General features: G+C 48.3%; 1 protein-coding gene across 2 annotated transcripts in view; it reads right to left on the bottom strand.

Annotated features, from left to right (window-relative positions):
* LOC135180782 (voltage-dependent T-type calcium channel subunit alpha-1H-like) overlaps positions 1–18,003 on the bottom strand; it is a 171,001-nt gene that overhangs the window by 123,224 nt on the left and 29,774 nt on the right. Inside the window, exons 1-2 of one of the 2 annotated variants that reach the window (XM_064153525.1) lie at positions 16,482–16,734; positions 12,051–12,366 (exon numbers count right to left, since the gene is read on the bottom strand). In XM_064153525.1, coding sequence (XP_064009595.1) covers positions 12,051–12,275 — 225 coding nt within the window. In that variant the 5' untranslated portion in view covers positions 12,276–12,366; positions 16,482–16,734. Of the gene's footprint in view, positions 1–12,050; positions 12,367–16,481; positions 16,735–18,003 lie in introns of those variants that run through there. The other variant, XM_064153524.1, reaches the window with a different exon arrangement.

Below are 18,003 nucleotides of genomic sequence, written 5' to 3'. Positions count from 1 at the left end.
TCTAATGAGTGCCATAATTATTTGGGTTTGTTTACTCTGTATCCCACCATTTCCCTGGCCCTGCTGTGTGGGGCTTAATGTTTTAATTCTATAAACTTCCTCAAGACAAGAACCAATGATATAAATTGTGAGATGATGACCTCAGTAAGTTTTACAGTATCATAGAATAGACTCATCAAGTTTGGAAAAGACCTCAGAGATCATCAAGTCCAACCATCAACCCAACATCAGCATGCTCACAAACCCATGTCCTGAAGTGCCATTTCTACTTCACTAGGACCTTCATTATTAGCTCTGAGAGCCTCTCAGCTGTGTATTCTACCTGCCTGAGGGGTACTGGTCTAGCCAGCAAGCAGTGCATTCCTTTTCCACATGCAGGGTGCCTGGCAGCTAATCAGATCAGCATTTTTGAAGTCATGGAATCAAACAGGTTGGAAGAGACCTCCAAGGTCATCCAGTCCAACCTAGCACCCAGCCCTGTCCAATCAACCAGACCATGGCACTCAGTGCCTCATCCAGGCTTTGCTTGAACACCTCCAGGGATGGTGACTCCACCACCTTCCAATGCCAATCACTCTCTCTGCCAACAACTTCCTCCTTACATCTAGCCTGGACCTCCCCTGGTACAGCTTGAGACTATGTCCCCTTGTTCTGTTGCTGCTTGCCTGGCAGAAGAGACCAACCCCACCTAGCTACAGCCTCCCTTCAGGTAGTTGTAGCCAGCAATGAGGTCCTCCCTGAGCCTCCTCTTGTCCAGGCTGCACACCCCCAGCTCCCTCAGCCTCTCCTCACAGGGCTGTGCTCCAGACCTCTCACCATCTTTGTTGCCCATTCTCTAGACATGTTCCAGTATCTCAACATCTCTCTTGAATTGAGGAGCCCAGAACTGGACACAGGACTCAACATCACAGTTTCAATTATTTCCTCATGACATATGTTAAGTAACCTCTGTGGTGAGAAAATCCAGGTTTGGAGTAATGCCCTTTGAACAGATGATTTTTATTCCACTTTCTTGCTTTCCAAAGCAACTTCAAGATATTTTTTGAATCAACTGAGTCTTGCAAAGCAGGTATCTGCTCTGAAAAGTGCCCCTGAAAAACAGAAAAGGGAATTGTGCTATCTTGCATGCAAAAGAACCATAGAATGGTAGGAACTGGAAGGGACCTCTGAAGATTATCTAATCCAATGTCCTAGCTAAAGTAGCTACACCTAGATCAGGTTGCTCTGGAAAGTGTCCTGGTAGGTTTTGGAAGTCTCCAAAGAAAAAGACTCCACAGCCTCTCTGGGCAGCCTGATCCAAGGCTCCATCAGCCTCACAAGAAAGAAGTTTCTCCTTAAGATCAAGTGAAGGATCCTGTGTTCCAGCCCTTTGTCCTATCACTGGCCACTACTGAGAAGAGCCCAGCCCCATGCTCATGACCTCCACCCTTTAGCTATTCATATGCATTTATATGATTCCCTCTCAGTCTGCCCAGGTCTCCTTGTGAAATAGGTGCTCACATCCCCTAATCACCCTTGTGGTCCTCCATTTGACTGTCTCCAGTAGTTAGGGGTTGGAAGGAATCTTGAAAAGTCATCTCCCTGATACTCTTGAACTGGAGATCCCAGAACTCAACACTCCAGATGTGGCCTCACCAGGGCAGAGTAAAGAGGGAGAAGAATCTCCCTCAATCTGCTGGCCATGCTCTTAATGCACCCCAGAATACTACTGGCCTTCCTGACCTCTCACACTTGTTCTCCATAAATGCTGTCTCTGGTCACTGTTACCACTTCACAGTGGACTTTGAATCACAGAATGGCTTAGGTTGGAAAGAGACCTGAGAGATCATCTACTCCAACCTCCCAACCATGGGCAGGGACACCTCTCCACTAGACTCAGCTGCTCAAGACATCATCCAACAACCCCATGGAAGAGTCATCCACAACCTTCCAGGGCAACCTATTTCAGAGTCCCATCACCCTTGTACTGAAGAACTTCATCCTAAGACCCAGAGGAAGGCAGAATGCAACCACTGGGCACTGAAGTTGGACATGCCACTGTTAGTGGTGGTCCAAAACCTCATGAAAGTGAATCCACAGGCTCAAAAATGGCATAAAAGCAAAACAACTTGTGCTCCCCAAGGAAGGGTAGTTGCTGTCTCTCTCTCACACACTAAATAATGCAAGATCCTCATCTGAGAGCAAAAACATCACCGATTTCAGATGACTGCTGCTTGTAACAAATCACTTCTCGGTCCATATTCATGAGGTTTGATTTACTGTGATAATTATCCTCTGTCTTCTTTGTTTGTGTAAAGTATCTCCTGCACAGGCAACGGATTTAACTGTTTAGCTTCAGCAATAACAAGTCCATTATCATGGAGAGAGCCAATAAATCAGAGCTTTATAGCAGAGCAAGGTTGAAAGATGAGAGTCTGCCAGGAGGAGATGAGAACTGAAGCCAAACTGAGATGCTTGCTTACAGATGAGTGCACCATGGAGCAGTAACAGGTGACAGCACTTCTCCAGGCACCACTGTCTGAGGCACAGCAGCAGTTTGGGGTACCAGCCCAAATGCCCAAAAGCAAGGATCATAACCATTTACATTGTTACACCTTCTTCCAAACCACAGCATAAATCAAAATCAAACAAAATGTGGCCAGCAGGTTGAGGGGTGGGCTTCTGCCTCTCTGCTCCACTCTGTTGAGACCCTACCTGCAGTGCTGGAACCAGCTCTGGAGTCCTCAGCACAGCAGACACATGGACCTGTGGGATCAGGGCCAGAGGAGGCCACAGCAATGATGGGAGGGCTGGAAACCCTCTGCTGTGAGGCCAGGCTGAGAGAGTTGGGGTTGTTCAGCCTGGAGAAGAAAAGGTTCCAGAGAGACTTCTTGTTGACTTAAAGAGGATAATGAGAAAGATGTAGGCAGACTTCTGAGCAGACCTTGTTGTGATAGGACAAGGGGTGATGGTTTATAAAGAGGGACATTCAGACTAGAGAGAAGGAAGAAATATCTTGAAGGTGGTGAGACCCTAATTTGCCCCATCCCTGGAACCATTCCAGATTAGGTTTTTGGGGGCTCTGAGCAACCTGTTATGGTTGCAGATGTCCCTGCTGACTGCACAGGGGTTGCAATACAGGACCTTTAAAGATCCCTTCCAACCCAAACCAGCCTGGGATTGGACATTAGAGACTACAAGGGACAAAAGTGCACAGGTTCAAGCACAACTAGACCTCTGTGCAGGACTATGGCACAAAAGACATTTCAGGTGTCCATGTGTCAAAGCTTTACCTGTTTCCACTAGTCAGTGAGAGCATTGTCATATCCTAGATGGATTTGCCAACTTGACACTGTTTGGACACAGTGATGTGGGGACATCAGGGTAAAGGAGCTGAACTTTTGGCTTAGAACTGGACACAGCACTCAAGGTGTGGCCTGACCACTGTTGAGTACAGTGTCCCTTGTCCTACTGGCCACACTGTTCCTGATCCAGGCCAGGATGTCATTGGCTCTCCTGCCCACCTGGGCACACTGCTGACTCATCTTCAGCTACAATCTACCAGTACCCTCAGGTCCCTTTCTTCCTGGCTACTCTCCAGCCACTCAGTCGCCAGCCTGTAGCACTGCTTGGGGTTGTTGTGGCCAAAGTGCAGAACCCTGCACTTGGCCTTGTTAAATCTCATCCCATTAGCCTCTGCCTACCCATCCAGCCTGTCTAGGTCCCTCTGCAGGGTTCTCCTACCTTCCAACAGGAAGGCTCCTCTGACTTGTGCTTCGTGGGACAATTCCTTCTAACCTTAACAAGGAAGGGGAATTTTCAAAAGCAGCTACTTCTCTTGGAAGCACCCTGAGATGCTTTAAAGCAGCTGGGTGTCTTTAGGTTGTGTATTCAGGATGAAAGCTCTTCATGTGCAGAAAATGGTGTTTATCTGGCTGACCAAATTAAAAGAGGAAAAAAAGCCCAACAACAGAACTCCAACCCCATCATTTAGAGTGAAATGTTTGCAGCCATCCAAAACCAGATTCCAGCCTAGGGACAAAGCATCATCTTGAAGCAGTGGAAATGAAATGCTCAGAACCCTTCTCTTGCCAAAGTCAGCACAGATAAGCATTGCTGACACACGGCCCCAGTTTCAAGAATGAATTGCTTGACAAAAGGAGTCATTTAGGCAAAAAAAAAAAAAAAAAGAAGAAAAAAATATGATCTACTCAATGAACTCTGAAAACATTGGCACCAAGTGTGCCAGCTGCTGCTGAGAAACACAGCCCACAGATCTTTGCATTGCGCGAAGAAATACAACTGCAGCTGGAAGCTTCAGGCTCTTTTGCTTCCTTCTGCTGCAGTGTGCCTTTTGGCTGGTCCCCAAAATACTTAAGACAGCTGGAAGTGGAAGAACAGAGGTTGCAGCAGACAGGCAAGCAAGTGTAGTAGTAGTTAATACTCTTGAGACATTGGGATAATCAGTGCTGAGCTGTCACTTTGTGAGGAACTTGGCTGAGGTAACCTGAGGTCCCACCAAAGCAAGAGGAAGAGGTCCTCAGAAGGACATATTACCTCTCTATTAATATCCATCAGTCACAGCCCAGCTAAAAGGAAGATGTGTTAGGAGGAACCAAGAGGAGTGACCCTGCCAATTCTTTCCTACCAGTAGGTTGCAGAGCTGAGGTGTTTGCTTACTCTAAGGCAAAGCTGTGTCAGAGCTTCAGGGTCTTGTCTCCTCAGACAAGATCCCTTCTTAACTGACAGTCTAGACAAGGAGGGACTCCAAGCTCAGTCTTGTGTTCAGACTTAGCAGAAGTGCACTGAAGTACATATAATTTTCCCTTTAATTCCAGCAGAAGATGTGGTTTCCATTACAGATTAGCTGAAAGATTTCCAGGAAAGGGAGAAATCCTCAGGGAAGGATTTCAATCATGATGACCAGAGGCTGAAAGAATGTAAAGTAGGCAGTGGCTGTGGAACAGATCAAGGCACTAAATGATAGTGAAATGAGATAAATGAACGTTCCAAGCTTGATACTTTCCCAGCTGGTACCTTCTCAGCTGGTCCATCTACAGGCCCAGGTAGCAAGAGTGCAGATCCTGGCACAAGCAGAGTCAGCACCGTGGAGACAAAAGAAGCTCCTCATCAGCACATCGCATAGGGTCAAAAGGAATAAATCCTTGACTGGGCTGAGATAGCTTACACAAGCTCCCAAGGGCTTTTCTGACAAGCTAGAGCATGGCAGAGGTAACTTCACATCCAAACAGAAGGGCTATTTCAGCAGGTGTCCTGCAGCACATGGCTGTCCCTGCCAGCTGTCACGCCAGCTTGGGCAGCCTGCCATCGCCTTAGGAATGAGGCATCCATGGAAGGACAAATGAAGGAAGAAATGGGTGGCATCAGTTCTCCTACTTTCCCACCCTGAAGTTGTTCTCTCTCCTGAGCTGCTCACTCAGACCTTCATGGCTGTAACATACTCCTAGCTTTGGAGCAACCAGGTGCAAGGAGAAGTTCTCCACCTAAGCATGCTATCAAGATAACACCTTCAACTCCTGCTGCTGCTGCCACTTCTTTTAATGCTACTCTCTTTCCAGACATCTCTCTTCAGATGGTGATTCAGCCTTTTTTTTTTTGCTTTCTTGGGCATTCTTTTCATGTTGTGCACCTGCTGGGCTGTCTTCAGCTCTCGTGAACAGGAGCAAGCTTTTATTTTTCACTCCTGACAGCAGCAAGGGGGCTGCTGAATGCAAAACTCTCCTCTGAGAATTCCCCCGCCTCAGGGCCTTCTGGTGAGGGGCCAGAAATGTGTTCCTTCTGCGGCTTGATTAACTTGTTAACTCAGATGGCTTCTTAAGCAGAACCTTGCAGAAGCAGCATGCACTCAGGAGAGCATAAACCACAAATGGAACCATGAATCTGAGAGCTGCATCCAAGGGCAAAAACCCTTACAAAAGACAAGGGCTTCTGAAGTACATATAGGGTCCGTAAGGTCCATACGGTCTGTAGAAGAGAAGGTCATAGAACAGGTAGCTCAGGCAGCAACAGCAGTGCCATAGCCCCTCTGAACTGCTAAATCTCCTCTCCTACTGGATGGACATTTCCTGAAGTGTCCAGGTAATTTTCACTCCCCCCCATGCTTTTGCTTTCAAAGCTCAGTCCTTCCAACTACATCCTGGATGAAGGAACAGCATGTTCACTTGATCTTATCTTGGTTCTGCTTATCTGCTGCTTATTGCTCCTTTGTCTTTGCCTCACTGGTGTGGCCAAAGGCATTGCCTCTTGATGGAAAGTGCTTATCAAGCTTTCACTTTTCTGCAAGTCAGACATAAAATTGGCTAAGCAATGGTTCTGTGGTTTGCAAAGTAGCCTAAACCATCTCTTCCTCCCAAACTAGGCATTTCATCTGCCAGCCATCCCCCCCTTTTTTTTTCCAGCAGCGTGTCTGCATTCACAGAATCCCAGCACGGTGGGGATAGAAAGGGACCTCTGGAGATCCCCCAATCCACCTCCCCTGCTAAGGCAGGGGCACCCCCAGCAGCTTGCCTAGGATCACAATGTCCAGGCAGGCTTGGAATCTCTCCAGAGAAGGAGACTCCAACCACCTCTCTGGGCAGCCTGCTCCAGGGCTCCAGCACCCTCACAGATAAGTTTTCCTTTCTGTTTAGGTGGAACCTCCTGGGTTTCAGTTTCTGCCCACTGCCCCTTATCCTGTAGCTGAGTACCACTGAAAAGGATTTGGCCCCATCCTCTTGCTAAGCATTGATCAGATCCCCTCTAAGGCTCCTCTTCTCCAGGCTTAACAGCCCCAGGGCTCTCAGCCTTTCCTTCTCAGAGAGATGCTCCAGTCCCCTCAGCATCTTTTTAGACTCCATATGACTATCCCCAGCAGTTTCCAATTTCTCTTGAGCTGAAGAGACTCAGGCCTGGCCCTGATGGTTAGGGAGGTCACAGTGTTTTGTTTGCTCCACCAAGCCTGTCAGTTATTCAAATGAGATTGGACTTGGGCTAGGTGGGTAATTCATCATTTGCAATGTGACAACAATACCTGTAATTACTGCTCTTATTGTTGTGGCTGAAATTCGTGTGCAATAAAGGGATCTTAATATCATGCCAAACCTCACAGTTAATTTAGGTTCCATCTCCTTTCATTTACTCTGTAATAAGCTAATTAGTTCACATAATTTGCCATTGAACGTGCTTTTGTAACAAATATATACATGAATTAGCCTATTACACAACAAATGAGGGGGATCAAAACATGAATCATTTGCAGGCTTACATAAGGAATTATGATCCTTTCCCACACCCATGGATGCAGACATCATCTTTATTACTTTCAAGGCTTTTTGGTTTGCACTTGGTTGGTTTTACTGTCTGATGCTTCTGACTTAACTCCTCTGCTTGGAAGGTCAATGCTACAAGGCACTGCTTGGGTCATTCCTCTGCCTTGTGTCAAATGACATGCAAGTTCAGGATCACTACCCTGATGCTAAATGTCTTTCAGCTTGGTTGTTTAAATCCAGATTCTGGCAGCTGAATGAGCTGGGCCAGGCTGGTAACATCCTGCTTTGGTGCACTGCTCACAAAGAAGTGATATTATTACTCTGGATATTATAAAGAAAGAATCACAGAAACCTCCAGGTTGGAAGAGACCCTCAGCATCACCAAGTCCAACCTACAACCCTACTCTACAAGATTCAGCTTAAACCATATCCCTAAGTACCACATCCAAACGTCCCTTAAACACATCCAGGGTGGGTGACTCCACCACCTCTCTGGGCAGCTCATTCCAGTCCCTGACCACTTTCTCCATGAAAAACCTTTTCCTTATGTCCAAACTAAACCTCCCCAGTCTCAGCTTGAGGCCATTCCCCCTTGTTCTGTCTTCATCTATCTGTGGGCCAGCAGCAGGCTCATCACAATGTTCCTTCAGGTAGTTGTAGACAGCAATGAGCTCTCCCCTCAGCCTCCTCTTCCTCAAACTGAGCAACCCTTTACGGTGAGGCTGGTGAGACGATGGAACAGGCTGCTCAGGGAGACTGTGGATGTCCCCTCCATGGAGGTGTTCAAGGCCAGGTTGGATGGGGCTATAAGGAACCTGGTGGAGTGGAAGATATCCCTGAATATGGTGAAGGGTTTGAAACTAGATGATCTTTAAGGTCCCTTCCAACCCAATCCATTCATGGTTTCTGCTTTGGAGTGTAGAGACCTTCAGGTTTCTCTGTCCAATTCTGCTTTTGGTTTTGCTCATTTGCAGCCTGTATGTTATCACACCATGCCCTTGGAAACTCCTGGGCACGACTTGCACTCGCTGCACTTGGAAGTTTCCTCTGAATCTCACCTGTGGGGCTCATTTCACCAACCTGCCTTCTGACAGCTCTTAAACCATGCAAGATTTCCAACTCATTCGGGATGAATCATGAGATGCTCTATCTAGCTAAGTCTTAAGATTGCCATTAGGCAAACTGGAGGCTTGCCAAGCCTTGAGGCTGAGTCCTCCACTACAACTCCTGCAAAGTGCCACATATTCATTATTCCCCAGATGAGTTCAAGACAATTGGACTTGTCTCATCCAGAACACAAGTGTTTTCTGCACAGTAATTCAATACTAATTCAGAGGGAAGCTCCTGAGCTACTAAACCCATCAGTTTTACTTTCTGCCCTATTTATTTTGAGGCCTCATCTAGCTGCTGACCTGGTGCTCTCCAGCTTCAACTCTTAAATGTAATGAGAGCACAACTCAATAGCTTTGTTAAATGTCCTCTGCTTACTGCAATTATTTTGATGTAGCATCCAACCTCTTGTAGTGGTGATTTGCTCTTTCCATACCTGGAGTTAAAAGTGTTTGCAGCTCCTCAAAGTGAATCCTTCTAAAAGGGATAAAGATGTAAGAAGAGATTTTGGTTGGGAATACTCTTTAGTGTTTGGATGACCCAAGCAGCTCTAAAGCCAACTATAAGCCTCTTGGCAGCTGCCAAAATGATCTATGGATACAATATCCAACTTTGCCAGATGCTCTCTCCTGCCCAGAGGAATCACTTGAAACCTCTGCTGTGGCTGGTGTGTTCCTCCTGGGTATAAAACCCATACATTTTCAGGCTGAGGAAATGAAATAGCAAGACAAAATGAAGACTTGCAGGCTGCAAGTAGTACAAAGGAAGCAGGACCCCTGGAGAAGCACCTGCTCATTTTCAATGCACCAGCACAGGCACTCTTCAACGCGTTGCCCTCTGCCCTTTCTCTGGCAGGAACATTGCTGCCCCGTGGTGGGAGCCAGATGGGACCTCCTGGGCACATCCATCAAGCTCTGTCAAAGAACTATGCAAGAGCAGAAAAATAAAAAGAGACTGCAAGTGCAGCCAGAGACCTATCTACTATTCTCCTTTTGATGTCTCCCTTCTTTATGCCACACTTACAACCAGCCAGCAATAGTCAAAAATTACCACGGCAGCTCCACTCTTGACATACTAATTCCAGAAGAGAGCCAAAGCATTCCAAAAACCAGAACTTGGGAGAGGACCTGGGATCTGTCTGAACCCTTCAGGATTTCATAGAATCATAGAATCAACCAGGTTGAAAGAGACCTCCAAGATCAGCCAGTCCAACCTAGCACCCAGCCCTGTCCAGTCAACCAGACCATGGCACTAAGTGCCTCATCCAGGCTTTGCTTCAACACCTCCAGGGATGGTGACTTCACCACCTCCCTGGGCAATCCATTCCAATGCTAATCACTCTCTCTGCCAACAACTTCCTCCTCACATCCAGCCTAGACCTTCCCCAGCACAACTTGAGACTGTGTCCCCTTGTTCTGTTGCTGCTTGCCTGGCAGAAGAGACCAACCCCACCTGGCTACAGCCTCCCTTCAGGTAGTTGTAGACAGCAGTGAGGTCATCCCTGAGCCTCCTCTTCTGCAGGCTGCACACCCCCAACTCCTTCAGCCTCTACTCACAGGGCTGTGCTCCAGGCCCCTCACCAGCTTTGTTGCCCTTCTCTGGACACATTCCAACACCTCAACATCTCTCTTGAATTGAGGAGCCCAGAACTGGACACAGGACTCAAGGTGTGGCCTGAGCAGGTCTGAGCACAGGGGCAGAATAACCTCCCTTGTCCTGCTGGCCACACTGTTCCTGATGCAGGCCAGGATGCCATTGGCTCCCTTGGCTACCTGGGCACCTTGAAGATTATCTTGGTTTGAAGCCTCTGACACCAGCAGTAGATACAATTCAAGCTGTGCTACTGTGACAGCAGGAGAGCACACAAGATGCTCAGAGCAAGCAGTTGACCCTTTACAGCTCCCAGATGAAAATGAGAAGTTATTAAAGTTCATAGATCATCATATGAAATTAGCAGCAAATTTACACATGGAATTCAGAGCTCTGAGTAATTATTCATTGTTAACAAAACTAAAAGGAGCTTTGGGGATGGGGTGGGGTTTTTTTTGTCTATTAGGAATAGATGCCACCTACACTTTAGGAGGACCACATCAGACAAGGCACCAAGCCAAAAGCATAAGGAAATTTGTGTTAAAAGCAGAAAGTGCAAATTAAAAACGTTAACCAGCACATGGATGGTTTAAAACAGCCCAGCCCTAATAGACCACAGCCTCTGCACTGTGTAGATGAGCCATGCAGTGTCCCAGAGCTACAAGCGACTTCAAACAGCTTCAGTTGCTGGACTGGTTTTCTCACCTGTGAAGCCTTCTCTAGTGTGAGCTAGAAGTGCTTTGGTCTCTAGTGAAGAGCTGGAGAGGTGTGAATCAAGAGAGACTCAAATTCCACATGAGAATTAGCTCTTCACAGGTATTCCAGACAGAACAGAGTTCTTCTGCCCCCCAGCACACCCTGTACCTCCAGAATCATGCTCACTAGTATAATCCTGTACCTCTGAGATCAAGCCCCCCAGCACACCATGCTCACCAGTATAACCCTGTACACCTCTGGAATCAAGCCCCCCAGCACACCATGCTCACCAGTATAACCTTGTACCTCTGGAATCAAGCCCCCCAGCATGCCATGCTCACCAGTATAACCCTGTACCTCTGGAATCAAGCCCCCCAGCACACCATGCTCACCAGTATAACCCTGTACCTCTGAGATCAAGCCCCCCAGCACACCATGCTCACCAGTATAACCCTCTACCTCTGGAATCAAGCCCCCCAGCACACCATGCTCACCAGTATAACCCTCTACCTCTGGAATCAAGCCCCCCAGCACACCATGCTCACCAGTATAACCCTGTACCTCTGGAATCAAGCCCCCCAGCACGCCATGCTCACCAGTATAACCCTCTACCTCTGGAATCAAGCCCCCCAGCATGCCATGCTCACCAGTATAACCCTGTACCTCTGGAATCAAGCCCCCCAGCACGCCATGCTCACCAGTATAACCCTCTACCTCTGGAATCAAGCCCCCCAGCATGCCATGCTCACCAGTATAACCCTGTACCTCTGGAATCAAGCCCCCCAGCATGCCATGCTCACCAGTATAACCCTGTACCTCTGGAATCAAGCCCCCCAGCATGCCATGCTCACCAGTATAACCCTCTACCTCTGGAATCAAGCCCCCCAGCATGCCATGCTCACCAGTATAACCCTGTACACCTCCAGAATCAAGCCCAAAACATGTCATTGAGCTAGTTTCTACATTTTAGTCTTGCTTAAGGACTTTGAGAAGGCTCTTCACTGCTTGCTACCTGCAGCAATAAAGACAGACTTTAACTCTCAAAATGCCTGGCATTCGTCTGGGTCTGATTTGCAGTGCTAGAACCTGCCACGCTTTTGTCTGTCTCAAGAGGTGCTTCCTCCCCTCCTTCTAAAACACACTGAAAATTTTGGGTTTTTTTCCTCTCCAAATGCTCTCCTCCAACATTTGTGCAGGTCCTTGCCTGATTCCTTCCCTTGATGTATCTTTATTTGCATTTTCAGGCAGCTGCAAGCAGATTTCTTTCTCCTCTGATACACCGACCGAAATCTTTCCACGCAAAACCAAGCCCAAGCCACAATGCCCAGATCCAAGCCACAAAAACTAAGCAACAGGAATACAAGCCACAAAAAATAAGGAACAGGAATATCTTTAGGAGAGTCCTACCTGGAAAATAGCTATCCAGGCATATCCAATGTTATCAAAATTGATAGCTCCGTTGTGCGGGTTGACGTCCCCAGCCACACATACATTGTAATACTGGTTCCAGTTGATGCAGGCATTCCTGCTGCTGAAGTCAGGGTTGTACAAACTTGGGGTGTAGGAGTCTATGCTCAAGGTGCACTCCACCTTGTACTCCTTCCTGTTTGGGATGTTGGAGCACTTCTGCATGCCGTTCTCACGGTGCGATGAGCAGATGAATGGGTTCTCCTCTGCTTCGTCTGTCCGGTAGTAGGGGTTCAGGAAGGTGAGGTTGTATGTCCTAGAGGGGAAAGAGAGAGACAATCATAGCATTGTTTTGGTTGGGAAAGGCCTCTAAGATCAGTGAGTTCAATCATTAACCCAGCACTGCCAACCACTACACTATGTGCCTGAGCACCACTTCTGTCAGGCTTTTCAATCCCTCCCAGGATGGGGACTCCACCACTGCCTCAGGCAGCCAGTTCCAGGGCTTGACAACCCCTTTGGGGAAGAAGTTGTTCTTAATGTCTAACCTAAAACTCCTGTTGTGCAACTTAGGGCTACTTCTTTGTGTCTTATCACTTTTTTCTTGGGAGAAGAGATCAACTCTCACCTGAATTCAACCTCTCTTCAGGCAGCTGCAGAAAGCAATGAGGTCTCCCCTCAGCCTCCTTTTCTCTGGACTAGACACCCCCAGCCCTGTTCTCCAAACCCTTCACCATCTTTGTTGCCCTTCTCTGGACTTGCTTCAGCACCTCAATGTCCTTCTTGAAGTGGGGACCCTAAAGTGAATCCAGTATTTGAGGTATGGCCTCACCAGTGCTGAGTACAGGGAGATGATCCTGCTGGACCCACTACTGCTAATCCAGACTAGGATGCTGCTGCCCTTGTTGGCCACCTGGGCACATGCTGGCTCATGTTCAGCTGCTGTTGACCAACACTCTTGGGTCTTTTATCCCAGGCAGTTTCCAGCCTCTCTGTCCCAGGACTGGAGCATTCACAGGGTGGTTGTAACCCAAGTGCAGCCCTTAGCACTTGGCATTATTACGCTTCCTTCCCTTGGCCAACCAATCCAGCCTGTTCAGATGCCTCTGTAGAACCTTCCTACCCTCACACAGGTTAACACTTCCACCCAACTTGGTGTCATCTGTCAAATAACCAAGGGAGCCCTCAGTTCCCTCATCCAGATGATTGGTAAAGAAAACTGACTCCAGTCCTGAGCCCTGGGGAGCACAGGATGGGAATTGATGTATGCCTTGTTTCAGCAGCACCAAAAAGCCCTTGGTTTCTCTGTGTCACTTGTCCTTTGCCCTTCATCCTCATCAGACTGGGGATGAGAAGCTACAACTGAGATATCAACCCCTACCTTTGCCTATAAAGCTTCTTTTTTGCATCCTGAAAGGCTTCCCCAAGCAAACAGAGCAGTTGGAAGTTGGATTGAGAGGGCATAGAGAGGAAAAATCCCAGCAGGCCAGGTGCTTCCCCAAAATCCAGGGAACAACTTCTCTCTACCTAAGGATTTTAAAGACAGCTCTTCTGAGGCTCAGATCATGCTTCAGAAAAGCTGATGGCCAAGCAGCTCTTCAATCCATTTGCCCCTCAGCTCGTCTCTGGGATGAGCCTGCTGAACTTCAGCAAGGAGAGAGCCAGCCACAAGCCATCTCAAATTCCTCCTGTACTTACATAAGGGCAGAAAGAGCCCACATTAACAGGAGCTGTATGCTTACTGCAGAGCTGATTTAATTGGCCTGGATCAAGTTTATGGCTCTGTTACAGCTCAGATAAGCAAGAGCTGTAACTGCAGCATGGCAGGGATGTGCCTTTCTTCCCAAGGCATGCTCTGGGGCAGAGCAGCAAGCGAGCAGAGCCCAGACCTCTTCATGCTGTTTGATTAACGTTAGTGAGACCCACCAGCACTTGGCACTGCTCAAAATGAGAAAGTGCAAAGTCCTAGAGGAGGTTTTATCTGCTGCCTTCAGAGCTGCAGGGATCTAAGATACTACATAATCAGTCGGGAGATAAGAGGAAAAGGCAACACAGAAGTTATACAACCCAGAAAGATGTGGGGAGGAGATAAGTAGGTAATTCTCCCAGATAGGACAGCTGTATTTTATCTGTTTCTGAAAGTACCTAACTGTGGAATAAATTTGGCTCTAATGAGTGCCAGGCTCGTGTTATTCCAAGCAATTGCCTGCAACTGCTCCCCAAAACCCTCAAGTCAAACAGGAGTCACTCAGCAACTGCACTTTAAGGGAAAAAAGCAATTGCTGCAGGGCAGAGCTGAGGGGAAATCAACCCTGAATGACTTTCCTGGGGAATTCGGTTCCCCTTCATCACTGAGATCAGCTTGAGATGGCTGTTGAGGGTTCATCCAGCTCCAGCAACAGGCAAGAGCAGCACGTCAAAGGAGCTGGGCATTGCTCACTGGTAATTGAATGCATGCACCAGCTGTTCCCCTCCCCTTGCAGCATTCCCACACCTCGAGACACAACTGTAACATCTTCTTCCTCCTTTCTATGCCTTAGATTCAAAAGACCAAAAGAATGTTTTTCCTCCAAGACTGTCTAAAAGCCTTCCCAGTAGTTGGCATCGCTTGGGAGGCAATTTCCATATAAAACAAGCTGAAGAGAAGGCTGAGAGCCACACTAGGCTGGCATTTGCTAGAAGATCAGACGCTACAATCAGCAGAGTTTGTCATGCAGAGGGGGGCATTGTAGAGACTCGCAAAGGATGAAAACACACCAAGGAGCAGGGATGTGTCTGGGAGTGCTCTTGGCAAAGACTGCAGGGGAACCTGAGGGAAGAAACAGATGGAGTAGGAGAAGAGACCTCTAACACACAAACAGCAGGCAGAGACCCAGCAGCTCTATTTTGGCCTTAGCAGGTATGCTTAGAGGGGCTCAGTTGAGGTGCAAAGGGCTCCTGCACACTCAGATGCAGTGAGTACCATACCTGGGGTATCTCTCAGTACAGGCACAGAGCCTGCCTGAGCCTGCCTACCCAGAGAGGCACTGGGAGGGCTCTGTACCTCCATCATGCAGCCCAGGGCCTCAGGAAGGACATTATCCTCTGAAACCTGCAGGTTTGAGAGCTCATAGGTGCATGTCCTATTAGTCTCCTCCCACAAAACTCAGTACCAGGTGCTCTGCAGCTCTAAAGTCTTCCAAACAGGACACTGGGAGGGGTGCACTCCACACCCTGAGTCCACCTCTGCACCCAGACCCGGCCTGCTCTACCCTCTACAGTGCCTGATACAGCAAAGCAGCAAAGTCTGGGGTTCAACCACCTTCCCCATAGTTGACTTCCCCACTCTTGAAACCAGAATTTTGTGGGATACAAGTCAGGAAAACTCAGAATGTTACCCATTTGGGCAGCTCAGTGCCCATACCTGGTGCTTGTAGCAGAGACAAAGGTCACAAAGCTGACCTCAAATGGTAACCTGCAGACCTGAGACTGCACACTGAAGGTCCATCTCTGCAACTCAACCCTGTGTGAGCTTGGAAACATCTCTTGCTCTTTCTCATCTCCCTTCAAACAGCCCTGACCAAGGCTGTTTGATCTGGATGTGCCACTCCAACGTCACTACAAATGATCTTTCCAGGAAAAAGCTGCTCCAGAGCCAGGAGGAGGTGTGAAACTCAACAAGAACTGATTTCCTTCACCAGCACCCCACAACCACAGGCCCAGCAGGAGTTTGCTGTTCACAAACACCTTCTGGCAGCAGGCAGGACAGGACAGGACAGGACAGGAAGGCTCAGCGCATCGCAGGTTGTGGGCCAGCGTAATTAGGATTCCACCCAGAGCAAAGCTGGGCTTGCAGGGGAGCTGGACCATCTGGAGGGATGATTGTGTAATTAGCAGCTATGGCTGCACAAGCTCCTTTCCTGAGAGCAGTTTTGTGGTTAGATGCAGACACACACACGCCCTTGCCAAGAACACTGGCCGTGGAAGAAGCGCTCAGACAGAAGGGCTGATGCATCATGATGCTCCTCTCCAACCTCACAGCTGAGCCCCAGACTGAGCTGCCTCTTCCATCACAGACCAATACTCCCAACATTCAGCAGCACCCAAGACTGGCAGCTCTCTGGCCTCTCAGCTGCAGGACGCTGATACATATTCATTGTCACAGAATCATTTTAGCTGGAAAAGACCTTTAGGACCATTGAGTCCAAGCCTTAACCCGGCACTGCCAGGTCTCCACTGAACCATGGCACCCAGCACCACATCTACACAGATTTGAAACCACTCCAGGGATGGAGGCTCCACCACTGCTCTGGGAAGCCTATTCCAAGCCTTGACAACAATTCTGGGGAAGAAATTATTCCTCACATCCCATCTATACCTCTCCTGGAACAACCTGAGGCCATTTCCCTTTACCTTGTTGCTTGTTCCCTGAGAGAAGAGATCAACACCCACCTGGATCCAACCTCCTCTCAGGGAGTTGTAGACAGCCAGAAGGTCTCCCTTTGGCTTCCTTTTCTCCAAGCTGATCAACCTCAGTTCCCTCAGCAGCTCCTCACCAGCCCTGTTCTCCAGATTCTTCACCAGCTTTGTTGTCCTTCTCTGGACACACTCCAGCACTTCAACATCCTTCTTGGAGTGAAGAGCCCAAAACTGAACCCAATATTTGTGGTGTGGCCTCACCAATGTTGAGCACAGGAGCATAATCCCTGTCCTACTCCTGCTGATACAAGCCAGAATGCAGCCAGCCTTCTCGTTCCCATTAACCATCTTTATTTTATCCCCTACAGCTGACCTCCAATCTTCTGTTGCACCCACCCCAGCTAAGCAGGCTGGAGAGGGCCACAGCCAGCCAGAGAGTAGTGTCCCAGTCAGTTCTGTTGGAAGTGACTGGGACACTATTTGCCATTGGAATGGGCTGCCCAGGGAGGTGGTGGAGTCACCATCCCTGGAGGTGTTAAAGAAAAGCCTGGCTGAGGCACTTAGTGCCATGGTCTGATTGATTGGGCAGGGCTGGGTGCTAGGTAGGACTGGATGATCTTGCAGGTCTCTTCCAACCTGGCTGATTCTATGATCCCACACAAAGAATTTCTTTGGAGGGAAGGAATACAACCAGGCTGGGGACCTGCAGGGCTAATGTCTGCCCTGTGCAACACTTCTCTTATTCCCTGCACATAATTGGCATGGTCCTTGATGAGCCACATACAGATTTGAAAGGCTTCATGTTTCCCATGAGTCACCACTTAGGAAGCCTTGGGCTGTAGAAGAAATACTGCCTGCAGACACAGCATCCTGGGCTGTGATCTAATGAGCTGTAGAGAGATTTGGGCACAAACCCTCTGGAGAACCAAAAGAATGCCACTTTGGTGGCTGTGGGAGAGAAAGAGAAGCAAGAAAGCAAAGCACAGCTTTCCTGCAAAGGGTGGATGAAGCTTGCTTTGGTTCTGCTGCTAACTGATTTTATTCTCCCTTTTCTCTGCCTTGCTCATCACATCATTGCCCCCAGAACAATGTACCTACTACAAGTCCTCCTCAAGACAGGCCACTATTGCTCAGTCCTTCTTACTCATCTGCCAGAGACACCATGAGGAGAGACCTGTACCTGTCTCATGCTCTGCCACCACCAAGTACAGTGGGGAAGGGACACACCAGGGAGCAGCAGCACTGTGAGTTTAAGCTCTTTTTCTAGTTATGGAGTCACAGAATCCCAGACAGGTTTGAGTTGGAAGGGACCTTTAAAGGTCATCTAATCCACCCTCACTGCAGTCAGCAGGGACATTTTCAACCTACAGCAGGTTGCTCAGAGGCCCAACCAACCTGACCTAGAGTGGTTCCAGGGATGAGGCATTTAACACCTCTCAAAGCAAGCCAGGCAAATGGTTCACCACTCTCATAGTCCCTTTGCTTCATGACCTTACTGAAACAAACAAACAACAGGAGAAAGAAGGAAGGAGAGCGAGAACAGGAACCAGCAGTG

Source organism: Pogoniulus pusillus, chromosome 13 (assembly GCF_015220805.1).
Source record: "Pogoniulus pusillus isolate bPogPus1 chromosome 13, bPogPus1.pri, whole genome shotgun sequence".
Lineage (NCBI taxonomy): Eukaryota > Metazoa > Chordata > Aves > Piciformes > Lybiidae > Pogoniulus > Pogoniulus pusillus.
This window is presented reverse-complemented; position numbering and strand designations above follow the sequence as displayed.